A 26,635-nucleotide genomic window follows, 5' to 3' on the forward strand; every position below is an offset into this window, starting at 1 on the left:
CAACAATTAGCGGAAGAGGAAGTGGTGCTGGCGTCCAGGGCCCTGGCTGGAGCTGGACCCCGGTGTCGCGTCACCCCCCATGCACAGCCAGGCGGCTCGGCACCGCCACTGCCTAACCAGCGGCCTCCAGCCCTTTGTGGGCGTGCTTCCACGCCACCGGTGCCCCTTGCTCCATGCCCGCGGACGCAGATATTGTGCACTGGCCGGTGCCAGGTGCGGTGGTGGGTGGTGGTGGTGCGGTGGCGGGAGTCGAACCGCGGCGTGGTGCCGGCTCGTCACTAGGGACGGGTGGAAGGTGCGGTGCGGATGGAGTTCGTCTGGCGCTGATGGGGGGTGTAAACCCAGCGGCCATTGGTGGGGAGGCGACGCCGGTCCCCAGACGACGGCCGTGGGTGCCTGGGGGCACCACCGCCCCTCGCCTACCGCCCCTTGTCCCCGTTTTCCGTTTGCTTCGATCTCCCTCCACCCTCAGGCTCCCTTTGTGTCACTTTCGCACCAGTGTTTTTTCTAAAATTTTTCTCCCGCCAGCAAAACAACTGTTCATCTCTTCTTTAATCAATCAATCAATCACGATGGCTGCTGAAGTTCCTACCTTTAAATTAGTCCTTGTCGGTGATGGTGGTACCGGTAAGACCACCTTCGTCAAGAGACATCTTACCGGTGAATTCGAAAAGAAGTACATCGCCACCTTGGGTGTCGAAGTCCACCCATTGGGATTCCACACAAACTTCGGTGAGTTGAAGTTCGACGTCTGGGACACCGCCGGTCAAGAAAAGTTCGGTGGTTTGAGAGACGGTTACTACATCAACGGTCAGTGTGGTATCATCATGTTCGATGTCACCTCCAGAATCACCTACAAGAACGTGCCAAACTGGCACAGAGACTTGGTCAGAGTGTGTGAAAACATCCCTATCGTGCTTACCGGTAACAAGGTCGACGTCAAAGAGCGTAAGGTCAAGGCCAAGACCATCACATTCCACAGAAAGAAGAACTTGCAATACTACGACATCTCCGCCAAGTCCAACTACAACTTCGAAAAGCCTTTCCTCTGGTTGGCCAGAAAGTTGGTCGGTAACCCCCAATTGGAGTTCGTTGCCTCCCCAGCCTTGGCTCCTCCTGAAGTCCAGGTTGATGCTGACTTGATGCAAAAATACCAACAAGAAATGGACCAAGCCACTGCCATGCCATTGCCTGATGAGGACGATGCTGATTTGTAAGTTCAATGCAATGCATTATATAGTGTAATACATGTTATCTACAACGTGGCGGTAGTAGCACCCTGGGGGCACTCAATTGAGTGCAATCTCCCACTGAAATACAGCTGATGGATGTGCCCATCGGCTGGTGTGGCCAGTCTGGAATTCCTGCCTCACAGCAATGTCATCGATCTGGCCCTTACCAGGTAGCGCTGGTTCTCCACCTCATCGATGGAGCCCATCGCCTAGCTGACATGGTAGCGCCCGATCGATGGTCCCGTATTTGCTTGGTAGCGCCGGTTGACACCTTGTTTTAAGTATTCATCTCCACAGGGCCAACGGCTCTGTGGATGCTGACGAACGGCACCACCATGCTTGTGGCAGCCATCAACGCTGTTTAGTGACAATTATTTCCAATCCACCACCATTTTTCACTTCCGTTTAATTGCTTGAAAGTTTGGGTTGCTTGGTGCATGCTTCCAACGCGAGGCGCGCGATGCGATGATCAGACAATAAGGTTGCCATGTAGGGCTCAGATTACGAGACGACACCCAAAAGGGCAATGTCACACGATGGGGTGGTGATTATTTTCTGGAGCTGGTGTGGGTTGTAGGTGCGTGAAGGGTGTTCAACTTGTCAGCAGGAGTTCCAGAAGTGGAGGAGAATGATGAACGTTAACTGGTGAATATTAATAATGGCACCAAGAAGTAACGGCAGTGGAGATTTTATATGATCTACATTAATACTGATGACATGGCACCAAGAAGAAATTCAAGAGATTGAAATCTACTTCAATATTAATAATGACACCAAGAATGGACATTCTATGATGATCTACATTAATACTAATGGTATGCCCATGAAGTTTTCCCTAATTGGGAATCTATGAAGAACTATAATGTACATATTATTTTCAGTTAGCCGGGCCTCGTCCGATGAACAAATTCCTTGTGATCGTTCCAGAATATTCAGTGAGCCAGAGCATCGTATTGTAACGGACAAATTCGAGAGTGCAGCTCTCTGTTAACGACGATAGCCTGATTTGGTGTGCAATGAGTTTTCACGAAATAGGCTGCAATAAGCCTCCCAATTGCAAAGTTAGTAAGTCCTCAACATAACAGACTTTATTGCATTAGAGTCCTGCTTCCTGCCAGGAGCTGCAGGCAAATTGACAGAAACCAGAAAGATGGTTCCTGTTCAAATGCTGCTTAAGAGCTACCAGATAAATGAAAAGAACTTGGTAAGAGGCATATTACTGTTCAAATATTGTCGATTCGTGACACAAAAGATGAACTTATGGCGGAATAGTGGAAGGTTCTGAGGCACTTGGCCAGACAATTGTCACTTCGTCGAGCCACTAATGATTGGGTGGAAGCCCGTCGATGGGTTATGATCTGGCAATCGTTGATTAATCAACCAACACGCAAGGGCTATGGATTTACTAGATCCCGAGCAAATGGCGATTGTAGAATTGTCTTTTGGACCTAGCAGTAGAGTGTGCACATCTTTAGGCAGTAGAGACGTGTCAAAGTTTAAAACTTTAGGCAGAACAATGCAAAGTGTGCATGCAGTAGAAGTGTCAAAGTTTGGAGGACATAGCAGTGAAAATTCCAGCAAAAATGCCTAGCGATGGATATGCGGTTCAGCCCTTGCAGCGTGAATCTCCTTCACTCATCTTCTTTCTTCTGGTGGGCGAACACTGCACGCTGGCTTTCCTCCACGGTCCGGAGCACCGAGGGAGGCGGGTTGGGAAACCCACTCAAATTGGGTGGTGGGGGCAACTGCATGACCTTCAGTCCCTCCTCCGCAAACACGCTCTCGTCATTGCCCTCCCAGATGACGCCAGCACTCTCATGTTTGGGCACAGGCTCGCTGCCGGGAGCACCACGGCTCAAATAGTCCAACCTGACCTCGTAGTCCATGTCGTCAGGGTTCCAGATCCCAGTCTCCTTGGCTTTGGCCTCGTAGTAGTCACAGTACAACCGGATGTGGGTCCTTCCCATCAAGTGGGACCTCCGCACACTCATGGTGTCGTGGGTCAAATATGACTTGCAATAGTCACAGTAGTATTTGGGCATGGTGGTGTGGGGGTCCTGGTGGTGGTATAGGAACACTAGCCGGAAAAGAAGCAGTACACGTAGAGATAAACCACACAAGTTATAAGCCGCTTCCAGTGATAATCACTACTGGCAGATGTCTGACCACGTGACGCGCTTCTCCCTCTTTGTGACACTTGCACCAGCCAATAGGACCTCGCCCTCTCACACCAGTCCTCACCACCAAAGACACTACCTTTCCGAGAATCGGTGGATTCGTACGAGAAAAATTCACTGTCAGCTATCCACAACCATTTCGATTTCGCCAGCCATGTTTAGACAATCCGTTGTTGTATGTATAGAGGAGGAAACGCCGAATTGCGGCCAGATGAACGGGATGCCGAAAAGTGTCGGGAACTGCTGGTGTGAGGGATGAAAACAGCACTGAGACAAGTGGGCAAAGTTGTCCCCAGGACGGTACGAGCAGCATCAGCGATTGAACACACACAGATGGACATCTTGATCCCGAAGAGCTTTTCTGCAGACTCGAGCTGTGTGAATTGAGAGGGTACTTCTAGTAAACATGTGGGGCATGTTGGGATCTCCAAAAGACAACGAGCCTGAAAGAACAATGGTGACACTCACAGTAACCTTCGAGAGCATACAAGGGCCTCTAAACCTGGTGAACTTGGTCCCAGGGTCATCTAATGCGTCAGACGTCGAGGTGAAGCTAATAATACTTCGAAGTAATCATCAATCTCGCAGTTTCCAAACCATCACAGGTCACACTCCAGCCATCTGTCTTGCTTGCACAGTACTAACTTCTAGCGTGCTATTTCCGCCAAGAGATTACTCTCCGTGACTCCAAGAGCCAACAACTTGGTCTCCGACTTGTATGTTCAAAACATCAAGCAATTCAAGCCACAAGCTATCTCACAACAGGAAATCGATGCTGCTGTCAAGACCTTCCAATTGCCAGCCAAGCCATCCTTGCCAGAAAACGAAGTCTCCACTGAAGCTTTAGGTGAATACGAATCCTCCGAAGTTGAAGCTACTTCTGGCTCCTCTGGTGCTTCCCTTGCTGCCGAAGAAGACTGGTTTGTTTTCGAAGAAGAAGCTGAAGAACACCACTAAACCATTGAAGCGTCATTCATTTGATTTTCATCCCCAAAACTCAAAATCTCATGCCAGGACCAAGCTTGTCCGTTGAAACAACGACACTGCAAGTGGCTCCATCATTGTTATTTAACTATACAGTACGATAAATACACCTTGAAATTATAAGACACCAACGTTAATCCAGCTTGTAGTAGGCGATGCAGTGCCGCTGAGTAATCGCTTACGTAACCATACTCTGTTTGTTTAGATTTCACAAATGTGCAACCATCTCTAACTCAGATACCCACCATGTCAGACTTGGACTTAGAGACTATCAGAAATGCCGCAGACATCATAAATTCCATGCTTATTCTGCGAGCTTATATTGACGACGAAATCAAGTTCAATTGCATCAACTGGGACGATCTCGTGCAAGATCAAATCCACAACAAAGAAGCTATTCCCAAGCTAGATGAGTTGAAAGTAACGGAAACCATATACAACAACGACAAGAACATTATCAACATAATACATTCATTGGTGGGAGCTGTTGATCGTAGCAGAAACCACTTCAAGTTGTCGAACCAAACAATAAGCCAGAAGGATGCCACTATCGAGAAGCTCAACAAACGTATCGAAAGTCTTGAAAACCAAGTGGAGTCATATCAGTCTCAGTTGAACAGGACAGTACAAGTTGACCAGAGTAAGTTGAACCAAAGAATCGCTTCTTTGACGAAACACAACAAGCTACAAGCACAAGATTTGAACAAGTTAAAGAGCTGGATCAACGATATGAGATCGAAATATCAAATTGAGCTCAAGAAGAAGACGCTTGAAATAGACGAGTTGAAAAACAAATTGGTGGACAAGCGCAACTTATCATCTACTACTGTCTACGGCATTCCATTGTCATCGAAAGGAGGAAGTCCTGCCGTAGAAGAATCTTTCCTCAAGTCAAATGTAATATACAACAACAACCCAATAATAGACAATACCACTGGAGTCCAGGAAGCCAATGGAACAAACGTGGCAAACTTGAAGAGTTTAGTGAACAAAGAATATGAGGATATGATAGCAGACTTGACCCCAATAATAGAAAGCTTGGTGGTCGAAAATTTCAAGTATTCTAAATTTATTGATGTGATAAATCAGTATTACTCTGGATTCAACAACCAGTTTTCTGATCAAAAGTTGAAAAATGGAGGTTTGAGTTTTCCTAACCCTTCAGGGGTTATTGATTTGAATGAGATATCAAAAACAAATCCCGAGACTATCAAGAAATATCTTGACGAAATGGAATCGTTTGAATTTGCTGCTAAACCATTATTGAATAACCTTTACAAGTTTTATCACAACATTAGTGGTTTAATCCAACTTATAGATGCTTCTTCGAACAAATCGGATCCCGATGGTTCGAGGTTGAAACAGTTGGAAAAAGAATTAGAGAGCGTGAAAAAGAACTGGAAAGATGCATTAGCGATTGCAGAGAATTGGAAGAACTACCAACAGAGCAAAACATGAATACTAGACCCTGTTTGACAATAGAACTTAGCTGGGTTATTTAGCATCTGGAACCACAAACTGTTTTAGGAAAGTAGTTTCCAAAGTAACTACGTGAAGCGGAAAATCCTTCACAAGCTGCGTTTCATCACTCGGTATGGCATCATTTTCTTTGATTCTCAACGAGATGGAATTACCTTCGCAAGTCAAATATGTGTTGAGAATAATTCCCGTACAGAAGAGCTTTCGATACCGCGGGTCGCTCTTCTTCAATTGAAGATCTATTTGATTCAGGATGAAAGTGTTGTTTCCAGTGGTCATGGACTCATCATTGCAAGCAAGTGGGAGCTTTGCTCCGTTTACCAGACACGATTCTTCAAGAAGAGTCAGGATATTTTCGAACTTGGCTGGCTCCAACTGTTCCATAGATTGTGTGTGTGTCTGGGGAACACCGGTTTCCCCATCCTCCTTAATATAAAACTTCACCACTCTGAGCAAGTCGCCCCTTTGTAAGGATTTAAACTCGTAGTCTTCTGACCCGCGAAACTGATCCACCACCACCACGATTCCGCCAATTGAAATTAGTTTACCCAGAAACGGATCATCGACCGCCCTGATTGCGTGTTCATTACAGTCCAGGGAGTATTGCAATAGTTTTTGAAGCATCATTGTTCTTGAAAAGCTGTCGAACTGAGAAGCAATGTATTGTTGTTCGCTCTGGGTGGGATTTGCTATAATTGTTCTATTCTGGTTGTCTGTGTCCACTAAGTTGCACCTGGAGACTGTTTGATTCCAAAGATCATGTTTACTTGCATTAACTTCCAGCTTAGCTTCAGCAACTCTCACGGAGTGTCTATCGAGAATATCACACCCACCTTGTAACGACCCTTCTGATATTGGCAGTATGCTCTGAATGGCCTCCTTTGTATTGAATCTTGAGCGTAGCCACTGTAAACGCCTCCACATGATTGGATAGCGGACGCGTACTCGAGTATCAACTGGTTCTAGATCTGGCTCGACCACAGCATAACAACTGTGGAGTACCACCCCAACGACTATCGTCACAGCAACAACGACAATAAAGAGAGCCGATCCCAATACTATGGCAGTGATATCTCCTTTGGTGAGCAGCATTATAAGAAGATAAAAGAAAATGGCTGCAAGTCGCAACTAGTCGCTGTATAATATAGAGCAAGTCAGACCACGAGGATGCTATACGAAATGGAAGCAACGGCAAAGTTCATAGCAGAGCTCGGATGATACGGTTAAGAGTGTTGAAGAGAGCAATTGGCAGCTGCTAAAGTGTGTTGACGGTGAAAATAGCGGTTTGTGTCTTCTCAAGTTTTGCTCAACGCTACGACTCCGGAGTATTCTTTGCACGAAGTGCTGCCTCAGCAAGCATACGGTTGAACTCGTCTTCAGGATCCACTTCAGCAGCTTCAGCCTCCGATTCTTTGGCTCTCGTTTCGGCACGGACTTCATCCAAGGCCTTGTATTTCCGGTTGGACTTTTTGGCCTTACTCTGCTTGAGCTTACTCTTCCGTTCACCAATGACTGCGTTTCTGCTTGTCTCAGGACTCTGAATGTCCTCCAACTTCAAGGCCAAGATTTCCCTGGCCTTCTTCCGGTTCAGTTCTTGCGACCTGGAATACTGACAAGTCACAACAATTCCAGTCGGCTTGTGGGTAAGCTGGACTTTGCTGTTGGTTTTGTTGATTTTCTGGCCGCCTGGACCCCGTCCTCCCTTGAGAAACTTTTCATCAAGCTCATCTTCGATGATGAGCCACTTGGGCCTCGGAGGCAATTTGGTTCTCTTGGGAATTGCACCTGGAATTGGAGAAGCCGACAAGAGCCGCACAAACGAGCGCACTGGAGAGAACATCGTGACAGCCACCTTGAACAGTTGTCAGCGCCCTTGGTCCCGATATTCAAGAATGTTGGATATGCCTTGGGATGGGTAAGTGGGGCCAGTTGCAGGTTACACTGGAGTGCAAGTGCAGGTTGGCCCACGAAATCATAGTCCATCTCAGTGCAGGTTGGCCCAGCTCCCGCGTACTCAATTTGTCCGAATTAGGATAATTAATGAATTTTTCAACACGTCTCACTGACATTATAAACACCAATTCATTCCCATCTTATCTGTGCTTATCTATAAACATGTCTTACGAAAGAGGAGAAGTATACGGGGCCCAGGTTTTGCCTGGAGAGGAACCAGAAGACAATTCCTTTAATGAAATCATCAAGGCCTTCAGATCATTCATCCTTGAGTTCAGATTGGATACCCAGTTTATCTACAGAGACCAGTTAAGAGAGAACCTCTTGATCAAAAACTACTACCTCAAGGTCAACTCGGAGCATCTTATCGGCTTCAATGAAGAGTTGAACAAGAAGTTGACTGATGATCCCACCGAAATGATCCCCTTGTTTGAGACCGCCATCACTGATGTCGGTAAGAGAATTGCGTACTTGTCCAACGATGAAGTTCCTTTGGACTTCCCCACATGTCAGTTGATCTTGTATTCGAATGCATCCAGGGTTTCCATCAGAAACCTCGATTCCGAATACATTTCCAAGATCGTCAGAGTAAGTGGTATCATCATTTCCACATCCGTCTTATCTTCCAGGGCCACTCAAGTCCAATTGATTTGTCGTTCTTGTAAACACACAATGAAGATTAAGCTTAAAACCGGCTTTGGCCAAATTAATTTGCCCAACAGATGTCAAGCTCAGCACAACATGGATGAACAAACCACCCAAGAAAAATGCCCTCCTGATCCTTACGTGATCGTCCACGACAAATCAACTTTCATTGACCAGCAAGTATTAAAGTTGCAAGAGTCTCCTGATATGGTGCCTGTTGGTGAAATGCCAAGACACATCTTGTTACAAGCCGACAGATATATGACCAACCAAGTTGTTCCAGGTACCAGGGTCACTATCATCGGTATCTATTCTATTTACCAGGCCAAGCAAAAGGGTGCTGGAGGAAATATGAATACTGTGGCTATCAGAAACCCTTATCTCAAAATTCTAGGAATTCAGACCGAAATTGACAATGGGGTGCACGGTGATGGAATCACCTTCACCGAAGAAGAGGAGGAAGAGTTCTTGAAATTGTCAAGAATGCCAAACTTGTACGATATCTTTTCTAACTCTATTGCCCCTGGTATTTATGGAAACCAGGATATCAAAAAAGCCATCACTTGTTTATTGATGGGTGGATCGAAGAAGATTTTACCGGATGGGATGAGATTAAGAGGAGATATCAATGTTTTGCTATTGGGTGACCCAGGTACAGCCAAGTCCCAGCTTCTTAAATTTGTGGAAAAGATTTCGCCAATCTCCGTCTATACATCTGGTAAAGGTTCGTCTGCAGCTGGTTTAACTGCATCCGTGCAAAGAGACACCCAGACTCGTGATTTCTACTTGGAAGGTGGTGCCATGGTGTTAGCAGATGGGGGTGTTGTGTGTATTGATGAATTTGATAAGATGAGAGATGAAGATAGAGTCGCCATTCACGAAGCCATGGAACAACAAACTATTTCCATTGCAAAGGCCGGTATTACAACCGTATTGAACTCCAGAACCTCTGTTTTGGCCGCTGCTAATCCCATTTATGGTAGATATGACGACTTGAAGAGTCCTGGTGAGAATATTGATTTCCAAACCACAATTTTGTCCAGATTTGATATGATTTTCATCGTTAAAGACGACCATAATGCAGACAGAGATATATCTATTGCTAAGCACGTTATGAATGTTCATATTGGAAACAAGAATGAACAAGTGCAAGAAGGAGAAATTCCTATTCAGACCATGAAAAGATACATTCAGTATGTGAAGTTGAAGTGTGCTCCAAGATTGAGCCCAGAAGCCTCAGAAAGATTAGCATCTCACTTTGTTTCTATCAGAAGAACTTTACAGTTGAACGAAGCTAACATGAACGAGAGATCCTCTATCCCAATCACGGTCAGACAATTGGAGGCTATTATCAGAATAACTGAGAGTTTGGCTAAATTGAGATTATCACCAATTGCAACTGAAGAACATGTCGAAGAAGCCATCAGATTATTTACAGCATCCACCATGGATGCCGTTGATCAAGGTGTTTCGAGTGGAGGTGTATCATCAGATCCAAACTTGGCAAATGAAATCAAACAGGTTGAGATTGAGCTCAGAAGAAGATTACCGATCGGTTGGTCAACTGCTTACAATACACTCAAAAGGGAATTTGTTGATTCCGGTAAGACTTCTCATCAAGCTTTGGACAAGGCATTATATATCATGGAGAGACATGAAGTGATTAGGTTTAGACATCAAAGACAAAACGTCTTGAGATGTGGAGTATAGGTTTAGTTCGTTCTAGTATTAATTCTAATGTACATGTATTATACAGTGACCGGTTTAAACCAGTAGTTTTGGTAAAAGACGGAGAATTCCATCTAAAGCAGGATATTGATAGGGGCCGGTAATTGTAGCTTGGTCCTGGTTCTGAGTGGCATAGTGTGGTTGTTTCATCCAATCAGTACTTACCATTCACTGCTGTGAGGCGGCCATTATTTGACTCGAGTGCTCTAGCTCAGGCCTTCAAGATGATCACCACACTATCTCCTCTCAAAAACATCTTCGAGACAAATCTTTCCTTGGAAACTGTCTTGATCTTCTTTCCTTTACTGTTCTTGACTGGTTCGGACCATAACTCTTTGACGTTCTCTAATATCAAGTTGCAATGTCTGTCGAAAGCTCTGACTTTGGCAATCAACTTATGGTTGTTTCTGCATGAAATGACGATCGGAGTGTTGTTGTTGACGGCATTCTGGATCAAGGACATGGGGCCATGAGCAAACTCAAACTCCTCGAGTTTTTGGAGTTCTAATTCTGTCAATTCTGAACGGGGACGGTCTATTAAATCACTGGGGGTTAGTAATGTGCAAGATGCAACAGGCTGCGCTGATACATACCTCATTGTGCTGGTTGTGTGTAGTGAAGAGTGAGTACGGGCCTTTGTATGGTGTCTGGTTGAGTATGAAGATTGTGAGATGTTCGGTTCACGCACGTCCCAGTATGAAGAGATGGTAGCGCACTACAGAAGCAACAAGTGCAAAAGGACTGTTGGGAAATTGCAATGCTAGTGCCAAGATACAACGTGCGAAGTACCAGAACGTTTGCTGTATACTGAAATAATCAAGGGCACAATCAAACATTTTCTTACGTTTACACAACAATATTCTAAGTATTATTATTAAGCCTACTGACCTCTACAACAGTTAAAGGAGTTAATTACCTAAATGTTCATTTTCTTATTTTTCTCTTTCATATATTTCATAAAATCTTACTTCATATCATATTTGGATTTTTAATTTCAGACACAACTATTCTTCAGTCCCCTATCGTTTCCAGAGTGGCCTTGAAACCCTCAAAACCTTGAAGGACAACGTTGGGTAGGATTTTAGCAAAAGTTTAATATATAAAAGACACACCCTTGCATCAGACATGGAAGTACACAAGCATGCTCATTTGGAGACGATCCAGATTACCAATACTCCGGCAGCACTTATTTACCCAACGTTCATATATTATACATTACTATAAATACATCATGCCTTCTGAGCCTGGCTCAATGGTGCAGCAAGACCACACCCTCTCTTGATGATATTTTCGACACGGTCCCGCAAGACCTTCGAACCACATTCGACAGTCAAGCTACGGTAGTCAATCTTGGCCTCGTTCTTGCCGATCTTGATCAGGGCCTTATCGTTCTCCAATGCTTGGAAAGAGTCACCAAATTGGGCCTCCAATAAAGAAGCGATTCTGTGGATACGACTAGCGATTTCCGAGTTTGCATGTGCGGTCTTCAATGAGGGAGGTGTTTCTTCCTTCTTGATTTCTTGTGTGTGAGTATGGCTGCATTCTGTGGAGGAGAGTTTGACTGAAGCAGGTGACGAGTCAATCGAATAGAGAATGGCAATTACACTGTCTGCCAAAGAATCTGCCATCAAGTTATCGTTAATCCATTCTACTGTGATGAACAATGCTTCCTTTTTAGTTCTATCCACGAGAACATCAACCATATCCATAATGACACACTCCCATACCTCATCGTCATCGTTGACTATGTTGATGTAGCTGAACATTTGTTCAAGATGCCATTTCATTAAGCCAATGTCAGCATTAATCTTCAAGTTGATCTTGGATTGGACAATAGAAGTAGAGAGTTGGGTGTATTCATGCAAATCTTGCAACTGGAGGAGGTTCAAGTCGAAATCTTTGGAGACGAGAACACCCGATATGACTTGGCCCGTTTTGAATACGGTCGTGGAGTCCTTCTTCTCTTCATCATTAGGGTCATCGGCAGACTTCTCTTTATTTGTATCCTCTTGATTAGCATCTTCCATTACATCTTCCTTAACTTCTGTGATCTTTGCCTCATCTTCTTCTATCTTTAAATTGTCTTCCTCTATTTTTGCATATATTTCCTTTTTTAATTGAAGGAGTTGGTCCTCTGCCAATGAGCCCAAAACCTTAGCGACTTTAAGACCCTTGATGCCAATCTTCAACTCTTCACAATTCTTAGGGTTGTAGACTTTGACTTCTTGCTCAGTACCCTTCCTTGACGAATATTTACTCAACAAGGCCGACTTCAATCTACCCATAGGGACAGAGTCTCCATGGACCAAGATGACCTTGGAAGGGGCAACTTTCTCGATAAACTCGGAATTTTGCTGGAAGTCAACATGTGCAGCAAAGGAGATTTCCTCGATACCAATTCTCCGGGGAATTGACAATTCTGAATTACTGGCAGATTGTATGGTGTGAGGTTCCTTCAAGAGCTCTTTGGCCATAGTACCTTCGACCGAGTACCCGGTCATAATGACTGAGTTCTTGGGGTCTGGGGCCCATCTTTCCAACAACAGTCTAGAGACACCTGCCTGCAACATACCAGGGGTGGCCACCATCACCGAAGGACCGAAATCCTGGAATTTTGACAAGTCCTTGATGGACTTGATGTACTTGAAGTCGAAAGGACTGGATTTCTGGCCCGCATTGGAAGCTGTGAGACGGATGTTGTTGTTCATGATGTTGGTATAGGTCTGGTACACTGCCATACACTTCTTTGCGAGGTTGGAGGCGTAGTAGACGTTGACGTTCTGCAAATCTTCGTTGTTGGCCCAGTACTCCTCCAAGATCAACAACAACTCCTGGGCGTTTCCAAGCGCAAACACTGGCATCAACACCCTGCCTCCCTTGGTGATGGTCGCGTGGATAGACTTGGTCAACCTGTTTTCCAAAGTGGCACGGGGTTCCAAGGTTCCGGTGCCGAAGGTGGACTCGGAGATCAAGATGTCGGGTCTGGTGGGAGGAATCTCAGCAGCATGCAAGTGTCTGTTTTCTTCACGGGAAAAGTCTCCCGTGAACAAAATCTTGAGGCCTCCGATTTCGATGAAGTACATGCAAGCCCCCAACACATGGCCTGCGTGGTACGCTGTGAACCGAATGCCGTCGATCTCCATTGTGGAGTGGTAGTCGATGGTCTCGATACGGTCGAACGAGCTCATGATGTCGTCGTCTGTGTACAAGTTGCTGGCCACCTCGGGACCGCCCTCCTCGGTTCTGGCTGCGCCAATGGAGGTGACACGGACGAAATCCTGCAACAACCACCGGTAGATGGCCTTGGTGGCGTGAGTCATGAATACCTTACCACGGAAGTTGGTGTGCTGCATCACGTAGGGAAGCGAAGCTGCGTGGTCCAAGTGGAAGTGACTGATCAACAACAAATCCACCTTGGAGAGGTCGTACTCGTCGTAGAACGGGAACGACGCATGGCCCGACAATGCTGGATGGACTCCAGCGTCTAACATGATGACCTTGTTTTTGTACTCGATGATGTGGCACGATCTGCCCACTTCGTTGCAGCCGCCAAGTCCGAAGAACTTGAAGGACTCGCTGTCGTCAGCGGCGTCTTCGACAGTCATGGTGGTAGGAGGGCCAGAATGGTGTTGAAGATGAGATTTCGCGCTGAGTTATGGAGCGAGCGCTGGAGAGTGCACGCGAAGAGAGGATTGGGATAAGTCCAGAGGGTAGTGAATTGTGATAAGGCGATCACAGTGGCGTGAAGGAACCAGCAGTAGAGTCCAGGAGATCGCATCCAGCATTAGAGGTAGAAGATAGAATCCACCATCAAGTGGCAGAAGATAGAATCCACCATCTAGTGCCAGCAGAGTTGAGATCCACATCCACAGTGCCAGAAAGCATCCCATTGGCTAATTGTTAGCATTGATCCTCATCTCACGGTGCACCACACATCACAGTCCCACAATCGTTAAGCTACGACCATGAAGCTCAAGCTCCGCACCCAGAGCACCGAGGCCCTCAAGACCACCCTCTCCCTAATCTCGCAAATCCGTCGCTTTGTCATTCTCCAGTTCACACCATCCCAGCTCCAGGTCATCCTGGTCAACGGTCAGTCGGTCACCCTGGAGCCCCAGGTGTGGTGCAAGCTCAACATGACCACCATGTTTGACCAGATCGAGATCCAGAGCTTGCGAGACAACACCATTCTGCTCGAAATTAACGTGGAATTGCTTCTCCAGACCTTGCGTAACTTCGATAGGGCCAACAGCGACGGCCTAAACATCCGGCTTCAGCGCAAGGACTCAGCTGGAGGCCAGGGAGTCAACACCCACAACGGAAGAACCGCATCGTTGGCGCTTTTCTACTCCAATTTTAATGCCAACACCAACACCATCAACCACACGTTCCGCATCCCTGTTAAGATCCTCAAAAGCTCCCACGACTCGGCCATGTTGCGGGAACCCGAGTTGAGCGAGGTCGATCTCATCATGAGGCTCCCTCCCGAATTCGTAGCCACCTACAAACGACTCGAAAAATTCAAAAAGACCGCCAACAACGACTTAGTGACCATCAAGGCTACCAGGCGAAGCGGGGGCTTCCTTGGGTTTGTGTTGGAGGAAGATGGCAAGTACAAGGTCACTATCAGTTGGAACCAACAGCTCGAGGTCCAGAAACCCAATGCTGATGCAAATTTCGACAGTGACTCCATACGATTGGCTGTATTGAAAAACCAGGACCAGGGCCCCGACGAGGAGGACCCGTCGGAAGACAAGGAGATTTCCGTGCGTCTTAAGGACTGGCAAATGGCGTCTAAGATCGTGGCCACCTGTAAGACGGTGGTATTTTTGATCACTCCGCGAGAGGTGGTACTTCACTGCATGCTCGAAGACTCTGAAGACGTGGAGATCATATACTACATTGCTGGGATCCGGCGTGATCCCTTTTAGTGTTCACTCCTGGAATTGACATGGCAGGATAATTCAGCCTGGTTGCAGCTGCAAAATTTCACATTGGCCATGGCGCTTTTAGGCCGGTTTTTTGCCAGTGAATTGAGTGGATATTTGTGGCAAGTGATTAAAAGGAAGCCGTACTTCGTTTGTTCACTTCTTTTTGCACATTTCTAGCTCTCCTGGAACGTTTATCCAGTGGAATTTTTCAAAATTAACTAATTACTACTACTTTAGCGAACATGTTACTATGATCTTAATCAAAGTTCAAGCAGTTCATCTCTTCCCTGGCACTTGCAAGACGTCATGTCACAATCTGTCACAATCTATCTCAACGGAAGTTCATGTCACCAATGGGTCAACGCGACATCGGACAAGTGTCGCATCTGATGTCGCGTTCGCATCTACCGTTGACTCATTTCAATCCATTCTCCAGCAATTGACCATCCATTGATACACCATGTCGAACGTTAGAACCTTGGATCGTGAAGAACCCCACTACTTTGGAGCAGGACCAGCCATTTTGCCAACCTCCGTGTTGCAAGAGGCCGCCTACGACTTGGTCTCGTACCTGAACGAGGGCCTCGGAGTTGGTGAGATCTCCCACCGTTCCAAACCAGCAATGCAAATCATAGACGACACCAAAGCCAATTTGGCCAAGTTATTGGACATTCCAGACACCCACGAGACTTTCTTCATGCAAGGAGGTGGTACCACCGGATTCTCATCCATTCCTTACAACTTGATTGCTAACTACGCCAAAAAGACTGGAAAGGTCGGCAGAGCTGCGTACGCAGTCACTGGCTCGTGGTCCAAGAAGGCTGCTGAAGAAGCCGAAAGATTGGGTTTTGATGTCGATGTTGTGGTCAACACCAAGGACATCAAGTTCAGTGACATCCCTCCTTACTCGGAGTGGAAGCCAATTGCTGAAAACACTTCTTATTTATTTGTGTGTGACAACGAAACCGTCGACGGTAACGAGTTCAACGATATTCCAGGCCCAGAATACTTGCCAGAAGGCGTAGAGTTGGTAGCTGACTTGTCCTCAAACATTTTGTCCAGAAAGGTTGATGTCAGCAAGTACGGTCTTATCATGGCAGGTGCCCAAAAGAACATCGGTTTGGCTGGGTTGACCATCTATATCATCAAGAAGTCGTTGTTAGAGCAGGCCAGCGATGCCGACTTGAAGGCCCTCGGCGTTCCTTTGGTTCCAATTGCTTACCAGTATCCTATTGTGGTCAAGAACAACTCTGCCTACAACACTATTCCAATCTTTACTGCTCACATCTTAAAGTTGGTGACTGGTAAATTGTTGGAAGAGGGCGGCCTTGCCAAGATCCAGGCCACCGATGAAAAGAAGGCCAGCATATTATACGCTGCGTTGGCCAAATTCCCCGAATTCTATATCTTGCCAGTGAAGAACCCAAGAGTGCGTTCTAAGATGAATGTTGTTTTCAGACTTCCCAGTGCTGAGTTGGACGACCAGTTTGTCAAGGAGGCGTCTGCGAAGGGATTGAACGGATTGAAGGGTCACAGATCTGTGGGAGGTATCAGAGCTTCCATGTACAATGCTGTCACTCTTGAAAGTGTGGAGCTCTTGGTTAAATTCGTCGAAGAGTTTGGAAAGACCCACGCATAATGAGTGAGTGACGACTGGGCAAGTCTCAGTAGTAAGTATCAGCTGTAACATAAACTTATGGACGTTTACTGTAGTTTTGGTCTTGGTATTGTAATGTTGAAGTACTCTTTGGATGCAATGGCGCTGCTACTTCCAGCAGAAACTCTGGCAAGACGTTGTTGGCGTTAAACATACTTTCTTCGATATCTTACCACAATTCTTGGTTAAAATGATAAATGGTTCCCATTGCTGCCTCGAGTATAGAACAGGATTATGAGTGATCCAGCCAGAATGGTTCTAGAAGAAATACTTGGAATCTTTTAGTCCTAGCTGCAGCCCTCACTTGAGTCATCTAGACGCCAGAGCGCTGGAGCTTGGGAATTATATCAAGTATACACATTGGTGGAATTTAAATTGTATTTCAGACTAGTGTCATGGCTTATTCCCTCTGAATGAGGTAGCCATAGTAATTTGAGGTTACGCAATTAGAACTACACTAATACGATGGAGAAGCTAACTCAGATGCTTTGGGGAACCCTTAGACTTCTTCCGAAGGAGTGGAAATGGGTACTTCAACTACGATTGGTGACTTCTGACGAATTGATCTTTGCTCGGAAAAAGTCACTTCAATATCGAACTGTACGAAGCAGGGACTTTCTGTCGAAGCCAAGCTTGAAATAGCTAGTCAATTGCTAACAATTCCACTGATATCCCTTATTTCCTTGCAACTATTTGTTATCGAATAAAAAATAGTCAAAGTCGATCACTCTAGCAGAATACCTTATATTCTCGGTCTTAATCTTCACTAGGCTCGCCAGCAGAGGTTTTACTGGCACCAGCCAGTCCTGGATTTGGTTTAGAGGAAGTACCAGAGTGCTTGAGCATTAATCCTGGTATTTCTGCAGATTGGTGATTATCAAAGTAGTGATAAACTTCTGCTTGGATCAATCCCATAGAGCGAGTTACTGCAAAAACCACCAACGATCTAACGGTGGTCTTACCTATGTCACTAGCTGGAATTGGCCACTGCTAGAAGTCACCAGCACCAATATAAGTCGACAGATCCACATAGAATCCCGGTGAAATCGTAATTAATTATTTCTCCCTACCACAGATTGTAGCCCAATCGTGGAGATGCTTATGCTCATATTATTCGCTGCGAATTCGTTCCAATCCATCTCACTCACCATATATGCTATTCGCCAGACCGTTGAGTCGGACGTTGGGCGTGGCTCCATACAGAGCCATGGGCCAGCTCCGCCAGGCCTCTGCCAAAGTGCTAACTATCGAAGAGAAGAAGATCATCTTGAACAAAGAAAACTATCGAAAAGCCATCCAGGACCGGATCGCCAAAATCCCATTGGAAAACTACAGAAACTTCAGTATCGTGGCACATGTGGACCACGGCAAGTCCACGTTGTCAGATCGTCTTCTTGAGCTCACGGGAGTCATACAGCCAGGGTCCAACAAACAGGTGTTGGACAAGTTGGATGTGGAAAGAGAACGAGGCATCACCGTGAAGGCTCAGACCGTGTCGATGATCTACAACGACCCCACCACCTCCCAGGACTACTTGTTGCATCTTGTCGACACCCCGGGACATGTCGATTTCAGGTTGGAGGTGTCAAGATCTTACGCTTCTTGTGGGGGTGCCTTGCTTCTCGTGGACGCTTCACAGGGTGTCCAGGCCCAGACAGTGGCTAACTTCTACTTGGCCTACAGTATGGGCCTCAAGTTGATCCCCATCATCAATAAAATTGACTTGGATCAGGCAGATATCCCCATGGCAATGGACCAGGTGGAAAACACCTTCGAGCTTCCACGAGAAGACTGTATAGCCGTGAGTGCTAAGACGGGGTTGAACGTGGAGGCCATCATTCCTCTGATCATCGAAAAGATCCCAGCTCCTTCTGGAAGCGAGAAAAAGCCCTTGAAGGCATTATTGGTGGACTCGTGGCACGATCCATACGTGGGCGTGGTAATGTTGGTCAATGTGGTGGATGGCCAGATTAAAAAGGGCATGAAGCTCCTCTCAGCACACTCACAGAAAGTCTACGACGTGAAAGAGGTGGGAATCATGTATCCAGACAAGTTGGCCATGGACAGAATTGGTGCAGGCCAAGTAGCCTACATCATTCCAGGAATGAAAAACCCCAGAGAAGCCTTAGTTGGTGACACTTTCTTCCAGTACGGGAAGCACGAGGGCTTGGAGGCCTTGCCTGGTTTCGAGGAGCCCAAGCCAATGGTTTTCTTGGGGGCATTCCCTGCGGACGGTACCGAGTTCAATGTAATGGACGACCATATGCAAAACTTGGTCCTCAATGATAGATCGGTCACTTTGGCCAAAGAAACCTCCAATGCTTTGGGGTTGGGGTGGAGACTCGGATTTCTCGGGTCTCTTCATGCTTCTGTGTTCAAGGAAAGACTTGAGAACGAGTATGGGGCCAAAATCATCTTGACTGCTCCCACCGTGCCTTACAAAATTGTCTACCGAGATGGCAGCGAGAAGATCGTTACCAACCCAGACGGATTTCCTGCCGCAGACAAGGGCCACAATGTGGAGATGTACATGGAGCCATTTGTTGATGCCATCATGACAGTTCCTGGCGAATATGTGGGAACAGTGATGACATTGTGTGAAAACAACAGAGGCGTACAGACAGAACTCGAGTACTTGACTACTGGACAGGTTTTGTTGAAATATCAAATCCCGTTGGCAGAATTGGTCGAGGATTTCTTTGGCAAATTGAAGGGCTGCACTAAAGGGTACGCTTCGTTGGACTACGAAGATGCTGGCTACAAGAAGTCTGATATCGTGAAGATGGAGTTGTGTGTCAATGGAGAACCCCAGGATGCCTTGACCACCGTGCTACACAGATCACAAGCACAAAGTAAGGGAAAGGAATACGTGACCAGGTTCAAAGAGTACTTGAGATTTCAGTTGTTTGAGGTGGCCATTCAAGCGAAAATCAACAACAAGGTAGTGGCTAGAGAAACTATCAAGGCAAAAAGAAAGGATGTCACTCAAAAGTTGCATGCCGCAGATATTTCCAGAAGAAAGAAGTTGTTAGAAAGACAGAAGGAAGGAAAGAAACAGATGAAGGCCACGGGAAGGGTCCACATTAATCACGATGCATACCAAGCATTCTTGCGGAGAAATTAGTCATAGATAGCTTCAAAACTTGTACATATTTGTGTAATTATAGAAACACACGCAATTTAAAGGAATTGCCTACAGCTCCCAGTGTATAGACTATTAGGTCTACGCAAGGCTAGAAATATATAGCTGTCGTAGTATTACAAATGGAATTATGGTGATTGACCAATGGGGTACAGTCTTTTTATTGCATTTGATATGCTAATGGGTGATGGTTGAAGTCTTGAACGGAGCCCATGGTGTAGTATGGGTGGTGAACAGATAAGTCAGTCTAGTTCTTCAAAAACTTACGGTACACGACGTTATCGGTCTCCACGACGTATCTGTAACCCAAGCTGTCCAAGAATTCTTCGAATTCCTTGTCCAGAGTACCTTCTGGCAAAAGGAAACCACACAATACCTTTCCGATATCATTTCCGTGGTTTCTGTAGTGGAACAAGGTGATGTCCCAGTTGCTCTTGAGAGACTGCAAGAATTTATACAAGGCGTTAGGTCTTTCTGGGAACTCGAACTGTAACAATCTCTCGTTGGCCACCTTGTGGCAATCCATCTTTGGTGATTTTCCACCAACCAAGTAACGTCCGTGGGTTTTGGCCAACTCGTTCTCAGAGATGTCCACGACCTCGTAGTTGTGCTCGGAGTTTTCCATTGTCTCGATGATAGCAGCCAACTCCTTTTCCTTGTCGATGACGTTGAAACTCAAGAAGATATTAGCTCTATCAGCGTCGCCATATCTGTAGGAGAATTCGGTGACAGCTCTTGGGTGGATGATACTTTGCAATTTGGTAAATTCACCTGGTCTTTCTGGGATGGTAACGGCCAACGATACTTCTCTTCCTTCACCCAAAACGGCTCTTTCGCTGACAAACCTGAGTCTGTCGAAGTTCATGTTGGCGCCTGACAAGATAGGAACGTAGGTCTTGTCTCTGTGGTCGATGTCGGGGTTTTGCTGGATGTACTTCTTCAATCCAGCCACTGAGAGTGCACCAGAGGGCTCCGTGATCAGACGGGTGTCTTCGAAGATGTCCTTGATGGCTGCACACAACTCGTCAGTAGACACTCTGACAACATCGTGGACCAAGTCCTTGCAGAGTCTCCAGGTCTCGTCTCCCAACACCTTGACAGCAGTGCCGTCAGCGAACACACCCACGCTGCCGAGGGTCTCCTGGTGCTTGCTTTTGAGCGACTGGTACAATGCATCGGCGTCGTAGGTTTCCACACCAATGATCTTGACGTGGGGTGCGATCTTCTTCAAGTACACGGCAATGCCGGCAATGAGGCCACCTCCACCCACAGGCACGAAGATGGCGTTCAACTTGTCCAAACGGAGCTGTCTGGTGAGTTCCAAGGCGATGGTGCCTTGGCCAGCAATGACATACGGATGGTTGAAAGGAGGGATGTTGGTGAGGTTGTTCAAGGCAGCCAAACGATCACATTCCAGCTTGGCAGAGTCGAAGTCGTCTCCGTACAACACCACCTGGGACCCCAAGCGGGACACGTTGGTGTACTTGATGGAGGGAGTGGGTGTGGGCATGACGATGGTGGAGGGAATGTTCAACTTGCTAGCAGAGAACGCCACTCCCTGGGCGTGGTTGCCTGCGGAGCATGCAATGACTCCCGACAACGGGGTTTTGCTGTTTGCATGTAAATTTGCAATCATGTTGTAGGCACCACGAAGCTTGAACGAGAAGACGGGAAGCAAGTCTTCCCGCTTCAAATAGATGTTGGCGTTGCACTTGTGGGACAAGTTGATGGCGTGGCCAAGCGGAGTGCCAGCTCTGTCGACGACGTCGTAGACACGCGAGGTCAAGATGAGCTTGACGTAGTCGGGAAGACCTTCTGGGGTAAAGTCGGAGTCGAGGAGCTCAGGATAGCGTTTTTTGGCGTCTTGGACCGCCGTCAGCTCGTTGGCTGCTGCAGACGCCAACGAGCGGCTCCAGGCGCGGGTGGCACCAGAGAGACTGCCCTTTAACGGGCGTAAGGACTTGGAGAACATGGTGGTGGTGTGAAAAATGGTAGAAGGATGAATCATAAATGCCGGCGGTGCGCGTGCGAGGTGGTAGCGCCATGCGTGAGTCAGGATGAGTGAAATTTAGGGGAATGGGCCGATGGCTGGTTAGTGGTGGGTGGTGTCGAGTGTTTGTACATGGGAGGTGAATTGGTAGTTTGGAGAGGTTTCAAGAGCTTGAATACATGTAATTACGAGAGAAACACACAGATACAGTGACTTTAAAGTACGTAGTAATTATGATGCTGGAACTGTAGAGAAGTACACAAAGAGGTGACAATAAGTACGCAAGAATCGAGATGCATATAATTACGAGAGAATACACCACTATGTGACATTAATGTATCAATAATTGAGATACTGGAATCAATAGTGCAGGGCTTTTGAGACATTAAAGTATGCAGAAATGCTGGAATTAATAGTGCAGAGCATTCAAGTTCCACATTATGCTGGGATCAAGGCCCACGTAATTAAAGTCCCATTAAGGCGCAGCGAATCTATTCAGGTCAGATCACACACTTTTCTCATATTGTTTCCCTTGTCCAGCTACTAGGAACGGTAGGTGTAACTATTCCAGAGGATTGATGAACATTCGGCAATTATTGTATGTTCGTTGGTCGACATTTACAATGCAAAGACCCATATTGATAGTTCATCACTTTCGAGGTTTTGTGCTATTTTCTATAAAAATTCCAAAAGTTGCAACCTCCGTGGATGACAGTAGGCATGTAGGGTGGCATTCGTAGTGAACTCGTGAAAATCCAAGTTCCATCAATTTTTCCCTTTTTCATGGACTATTTCAACTATGTCTTGCTTCTAATTCGAATATTCCTTGAAAGTGGAAGATTTTCATCCTCTCTTGGTTGACTCAGGTCCATCACTCTGGAATCATTGCCTAGCAGCCCTCTCCTTTCTTGGTTATTTCTGTTAACACTCGAGAGCACCGTCTTGTATTACTGTGAAAGCCGATAGTAAGGCTAGAAGCCCGCAAAGGCCCATTATTTTTTATCGGGCGCTTCTTATATCTGTCAAATTATCGCTTCTGTTTGCCAACCAATACAGCCAAGTGTATCTGACATTCTGACGTATTTTGTTCTGTATACAATAACTGATGTGGGGAAATCTCCAGCCTACAGGTAGATTATTAGCGTTAATGACCAGTATGCATTTCGAATACTTCTCTCTTGACTACCCAGATTTATTCCGAAGAATCTGAAAAATCAAATTATACAACTATGCTTTCTATTTCCCATCTCAAATACATCAATAACCACCTAGAACAGTCTTCATATGCTCCGATAGACTAGCGATTTCGAGCTGTGCCTGTACCCTGTCCTGGATTGTGCCCCTCTGTTCCTCACCTTTTTTAAACACCATTATCTTTTCCCCGTTCAGCACATGCAGATCATACTCCAATAAGGTTTTTACACTCAAAACTTCGTTGAATTGATGTGGTGAACATATCTTGTTCAATGTAGCAAGGGGGAAGTGATTTATGCCGTTGTTAAGAACCAAGTGCTTGATTGAGAGAAGTTTCAAGAGTTTTGAAACATGTTTGATTGTGGACAAGTAGAGGATTTTCCCCATACTATGGGCACCTATCAGGTACAAAGTATTATCTTGCTCGTAAGTTAATGGAAGGTCGAGGTCCAGGACCACATTCAATGTGTGCTTCTCAAAAGCCTTCATCACATTGACAATTAAGTTGAGCTTTTCTTTGTATGAACCATGCAAAAGCACCGCACTTAGCGACTTCAATCTGAGGCGATTGATTACCTTATTCTGCATTTCGTCCTTTCTTCTCTGTAGTTCCACCTCTTTCAATGCTGAGAAGGAAAACGTACTTGAATGCAAGCTCCCGGATCTTGAAGCAGACCTGTGAATCTCCTTGGATAAGCTAACCGATAGCGAACTAATCAAGAAGCTGAGTTCCTTCTTAAACACCGGATTGGGATCAATGTAATTGCGAATGTCGTTGAGGTTCAACAAGCTATTCAAGATGAAATTGAGGGATATTTCTTGTCTTTCCAAAAGCCCAACCAAGAGATCCTCATCCTGATCAGTGGCAAAATAGTCTGGGAATGGTTTTTCCTCCTTTGGTGTCTGTTGTATGAATGGATCATAGACTATCGTGCTAAGGTTGGGGAACGCAAGCAATACCTTGAAGTACACGTTGGCTTCCAAGTTGTAGTTCTTATTGATTTTGTTCTCGTTCAGCACCGATAATACGAGCAAGTTAAATGCAGAATACCTGTAGAAATTGATCAAATCAATGAAGTTAACAGGACAATTCCGTACTATATCCTCGCCCAAAAGAGGGGTGATGATGCGATCTTCCAAGAGGGGCTTGAGGAGCTGGGATTCGCCCACCATGTAGATGATTCTGAGGAACTGGGCAAGCATGGGGAAAGCTTTTCCCATCAAGTGATGCTTGTTTTCGAGAGTGTTGATCTTCTGGAAGTACGCCAGTAGACACTTCTGGATAGGCTCGAGGTGGATGACTGAGTGGTCCAAGATGTCGCTGGAGTGATCGGTGACCAAGAGCTCGAGCGAGTCGCTGATGAACGTGCAAAAGTGGTCTTGGAGCTGGTCGTTGCCCTTGACAAAGTAGTCCAATTTCAAGTCGGGACTATTGAGGAAATGGGCACAGAGGTCCGAGTAGTCACCGCAGAGCTTAATGAGCTTGCCACACATGGAATTGTACTGCTTGAACGAGTCATCGTGCTTGTTCTCCATGGGGGGCTGGGAGTAGACGTACTTCTTGTACTTGATGACATAAGAGCAGAGGAGCTTGAGCGACACCAACCAGAGCAAGTGGTGCTGCAGCACTGGATTCTTGGATAGAAGGGCGATTCTGTCGTAGAAGAACTCCTGGAGGTTGTTGACCTTGTAGGTGAACTCAGCGGTGAGAGGCTCCTGCTCGTCCATATGGAGCGATTGTTTGTAGTTGGTACATTGGAGGGTGATTGTGTAGAGTAAAGAGTCTATGGAGGGTAAATCTGGCGGGTCTGGCGTGGTCTGGGTGATGGGAGAAGACATGACGGCGGTGGTTGGTGGAGTGGTTGCGATTAGATATATATTAGTGCGTGTGGGGATAAGAAGTGGATGGGATGAGAAGTATAGCTTATCTGTAGAGGAGCGGCGAGAGAGTTCAGGAGAGATGTGTAGCTTCGTGTCTGCTACAGGTAGGAAGATTATTGGTCAATTATATTGTTTGCAAGTTGCTGAGATATTCCAGATCATGTACCTAACGAGGTACAACCTTCGAGATGTTCCAGATCTTAGTTAATGAGTTGAAACCATCGGAGTATCATTTGATCCCAATATACACTTCTTACTCTCCTTCTGGTCAACATAGTTATTGCCTCAACTATACCTGTTGATCAGTAGCAGACTTTTATCCATAATCAAACATAATCATGGTGAATGTCTTCTGGGTATGAATTATCTTCTACGTATTGGAATTGTTTCCGTGGGTCTCTCTTATTCTCAAAGACTATGTCTATACTTTGATGTCTTTTCTTTACCTGACTGCAATTTGAAGAATTACAACTGGCTCGAGGATCAATCAGTACTCAGCCATTCATCCTGTTGTACAACCTTATTCCGCATTCCAGTAGCTCGCCACAGGGCTACTTTGTAGGAAAAGGAAGTCTTCTGTGAGTTCTGGCCAAAATCTCGCTGTAGAACTGCTCGTTCTCAGGAGTGATGTATCCATGTCTGATCAAAAAATCTATAATCACCATCCCACAGTTGGGCTTGAACTCGTCAGCCTGCAACCTCTGTTCGACCTCGTCGATGTCCATCAAGGTGAAATCCTGGGCCTCTCCGTCCTGGGGAACCGGAATCACCTCGGTCTCGTTGGGGAACACAATGTCGTAGATATACTCCACCTCGGGCTGGATGCCTCCGTCGGGTGTCTGGTAGATGTAGGTGAGCACACCGGTGCTTTTTGCGTTTTCCTCGACAAACTTTTGTGGCAAACCGGCCTCTTCATCACACTCCTTGACCACAGTTTCCCAGATGCCGTGGGGGTATCCCAACCCGCCTGCCACCGTATTGTCGAGCATGGAAGGGAAGGTGGGTTTAGTGGCCGAGCGTCTGGGGATCCAGAACTTCAACTTGCCATTGCTGGACTTATTTTCGGGGATATACCCGTTGATGTGAACTCCGTAGGTCACCACCCCCAAGAGCACCGACACTGCCCTCTCCACCTGGAAGTAGGGGGTATGGGTGGGGTTGTAGACGGTGTAGAGCTCGTTGCGCCACCCCTTGGCCACCAGCTGGTGGAGCTCTGGTTTGGACTTCAACTCGAGGGCAAACTGTTCGAATAACTGGTTCCGCTTCTCGAGGGTGTCGTAGGAGGCGTTGATGCTGATGGACCTACCAGAGGAGGTGAACCCCGGATGGGCCCGAAGGTGGTCTACGAGCGTTGGATGAATGTATCCGAGCGCCACGTTATCTGTGTGAGCTACCAACAAGTAGCAGTTGTCCGTGGAGCCGTAGGTGAAGTTGTCGACCCTGTCGATGACTGCAAGAGGTGAGACCATGGCGGCAGTAGCGGAAGAATTTAGCGGCAAAGCGATTGTGATGAAGGGAGGACGTGGAGACTGCAGAGAGATTCTTCGTAGTGGTGTGCCACGACTAGCAGAGGTGCTGTGAAGACTTGGAGGTAGTGGTGCCGGCAGTCTTTGGTGCTGAAAAGAAAGTGCTGCCAAACGGC

At 46.3% G+C, this 26,635-nt stretch overlaps 14 protein-coding genes across 14 annotated transcripts; 7 read left to right on the plus strand and 7 right to left on the minus strand.

The window, feature by feature from the left end:
* Positions 1-572: 572 nt before the first annotated feature.
* On the plus strand, positions 573-1,217 carry GSP1 (Ran GTPase; the record flags this gene model as incomplete). The annotated part of the gene is made up of 1 exon (XM_020209307.1): positions 573-1,217. The coding sequence occupies one exon, from the start codon at positions 573-575 to the stop codon at positions 1,215-1,217; it is 645 nt and encodes a 214-aa protein (XP_020065809.1).
* Positions 1,218-2,863: 1,646 nt separating this feature from the next.
* On the minus strand, positions 2,864-3,274 carry CANTADRAFT_47406 (uncharacterized protein; the record flags this gene model as incomplete). Its single annotated transcript, XM_020209457.1, has 1 exon — positions 2,864-3,274. One exon carries the CDS (start codon positions 3,272-3,274, stop codon positions 2,864-2,866), a length of 411 nt encoding a protein of 136 aa, XP_020065810.1.
* A 289-nt stretch (positions 3,275-3,563) lies between these two features.
* Positions 3,564-4,366, plus strand: ATP14 (F1F0 ATP synthase subunit h; the record flags this gene model as incomplete). Its single annotated transcript, XM_020209535.1, has 2 exons — positions 3,564-3,581; positions 4,061-4,366. 2 exons carry the CDS (start codon positions 3,564-3,566, stop codon positions 4,364-4,366), a joined length of 324 nt encoding a protein of 107 aa, XP_020065811.1.
* Positions 4,367-5,869, plus strand: CANTADRAFT_169688 (uncharacterized protein). Its single transcript, XM_020206350.1, has one exon. It carries the CDS (start codon positions 4,640-4,642, stop codon positions 5,849-5,851), a length of 1,212 nt encoding a protein of 403 aa, XP_020065812.1. The 5' UTR covers positions 4,367-4,639; the 3' UTR covers positions 5,852-5,869.
* Positions 5,870-7,184: 1,315 nt separating this feature from the next.
* On the minus strand, positions 7,185-7,712 carry CANTADRAFT_46604 (uncharacterized protein; the record flags this gene model as incomplete). Its single annotated transcript, XM_020209365.1, has 1 exon — positions 7,185-7,712. One exon carries the CDS (start codon positions 7,710-7,712, stop codon positions 7,185-7,187), a length of 528 nt encoding a protein of 175 aa, XP_020065813.1.
* A 250-nt stretch (positions 7,713-7,962) lies between these two features.
* On the plus strand, positions 7,963-10,217 carry CDC46 (MCM DNA helicase complex subunit). Its single transcript, XM_020207330.1, has one exon. It carries the CDS (start codon positions 7,988-7,990, stop codon positions 10,178-10,180), a length of 2,193 nt encoding a protein of 730 aa, XP_020065814.1. The 5' UTR covers positions 7,963-7,987; the 3' UTR covers positions 10,181-10,217.
* A 192-nt stretch (positions 10,218-10,409) lies between these two features.
* CANTADRAFT_4708 (cleavage polyadenylation factor subunit) lies at positions 10,410-13,803 on the minus strand (the record flags this gene model as incomplete). Its single annotated transcript, XM_020209424.1, has 2 exons — positions 10,410-10,743; positions 11,471-13,803. 2 exons carry the CDS (start codon positions 13,801-13,803, stop codon positions 10,410-10,412), a joined length of 2,667 nt encoding a protein of 888 aa, XP_020065815.1.
* Positions 13,804-14,163: 360 nt separating this feature from the next.
* MEC3 (Mec3p) lies at positions 14,164-15,129 on the plus strand (the record flags this gene model as incomplete). Its single annotated transcript, XM_020209410.1, has 1 exon — positions 14,164-15,129. The coding sequence occupies one exon, from the start codon at positions 14,164-14,166 to the stop codon at positions 15,127-15,129; it is 966 nt and encodes a 321-aa protein (XP_020065816.1).
* Positions 15,130-15,589: 460 nt separating this feature from the next.
* SER1 (O-phospho-L-serine:2-oxoglutarate transaminase) lies at positions 15,590-16,768 on the plus strand (the record flags this gene model as incomplete). The annotated part of the gene is made up of 1 exon (XM_020209462.1): positions 15,590-16,768. The coding sequence occupies one exon, from the start codon at positions 15,590-15,592 to the stop codon at positions 16,766-16,768; it is 1,179 nt and encodes a 392-aa protein (XP_020065817.1).
* A 402-nt stretch (positions 16,769-17,170) lies between these two features.
* Positions 17,171-17,800, minus strand: CANTADRAFT_25127 (uncharacterized protein). The gene has a single exon (XM_020207331.1). The coding sequence runs from the start codon at positions 17,699-17,701 to the stop codon at positions 17,543-17,545; it is 159 nt and encodes a 52-aa protein (XP_020065818.1). The 5' UTR covers positions 17,702-17,800; the 3' UTR covers positions 17,171-17,542.
* Positions 17,801-17,993: 193 nt separating this feature from the next.
* Positions 17,994-19,910, plus strand: CANTADRAFT_47558 (GTPase; the record flags this gene model as incomplete). Its single annotated transcript, XM_020209473.1, has 1 exon — positions 17,994-19,910. The coding sequence occupies one exon, from the start codon at positions 17,994-17,996 to the stop codon at positions 19,908-19,910; it is 1,917 nt and encodes a 638-aa protein (XP_020065819.1).
* A 265-nt stretch (positions 19,911-20,175) lies between these two features.
* On the minus strand, positions 20,176-21,900 carry ILV1 (threonine ammonia-lyase; the record flags this gene model as incomplete). The annotated part of the gene is made up of 1 exon (XM_020206540.1): positions 20,176-21,900. The coding sequence occupies one exon, from the start codon at positions 21,898-21,900 to the stop codon at positions 20,176-20,178; it is 1,725 nt and encodes a 574-aa protein (XP_020065820.1).
* A 1,275-nt stretch (positions 21,901-23,175) lies between these two features.
* CANTADRAFT_88623 (uncharacterized protein) lies at positions 23,176-24,951 on the minus strand (the record flags this gene model as incomplete). Its single annotated transcript, XM_020211473.1, has 1 exon — positions 23,176-24,951. The coding sequence occupies one exon, from the start codon at positions 24,949-24,951 to the stop codon at positions 23,176-23,178; it is 1,776 nt and encodes a 591-aa protein (XP_020065821.1).
* A 296-nt stretch (positions 24,952-25,247) lies between these two features.
* On the minus strand, positions 25,248-26,635 carry CANTADRAFT_169807 (uncharacterized protein). Its single transcript, XM_020206352.1, has one exon. It carries the CDS (start codon positions 26,460-26,462, stop codon positions 25,545-25,547), a length of 918 nt encoding a protein of 305 aa, XP_020065822.1. The 5' UTR covers positions 26,463-26,635; the 3' UTR covers positions 25,248-25,544.

Source organism: Suhomyces tanzawaensis (assembly GCF_001661415.1).
Source record: "Suhomyces tanzawaensis NRRL Y-17324 unplaced genomic scaffold CANTAscaffold_2, whole genome shotgun sequence".
In the NCBI taxonomy this organism is placed as follows: Eukaryota; Fungi; Ascomycota; class Pichiomycetes; order Serinales; family Debaryomycetaceae; genus Suhomyces; species Suhomyces tanzawaensis.

What these genes read in the sequence shown, in the direction of transcription:
- CANTADRAFT_169688 (XM_020206350.1), top strand. Translation starts at nt 4,640, where the DNA reads ATGTCAGACTTGGACTTAGAGACTATCAGAAATGCCGCAGACATCATA.
- CDC46 (XM_020207330.1), top strand. Translation starts at nt 7,988, where the DNA reads ATGTCTTACGAAAGAGGAGAAGTATACGGGGCCCAGGTTTTGCCTGGA.
- CANTADRAFT_25127 (XM_020207331.1), bottom strand. Translation starts at nt 17,701, where the DNA reads ATGGGATTGATCCAAGCAGAAGTTTATCACTACTTTGATAATCACCAA.
- CANTADRAFT_169807 (XM_020206352.1), bottom strand. Translation starts at nt 26,462, where the DNA reads ATGGTCTCACCTCTTGCAGTCATCGACAGGGTCGACAACTTCACCTAC.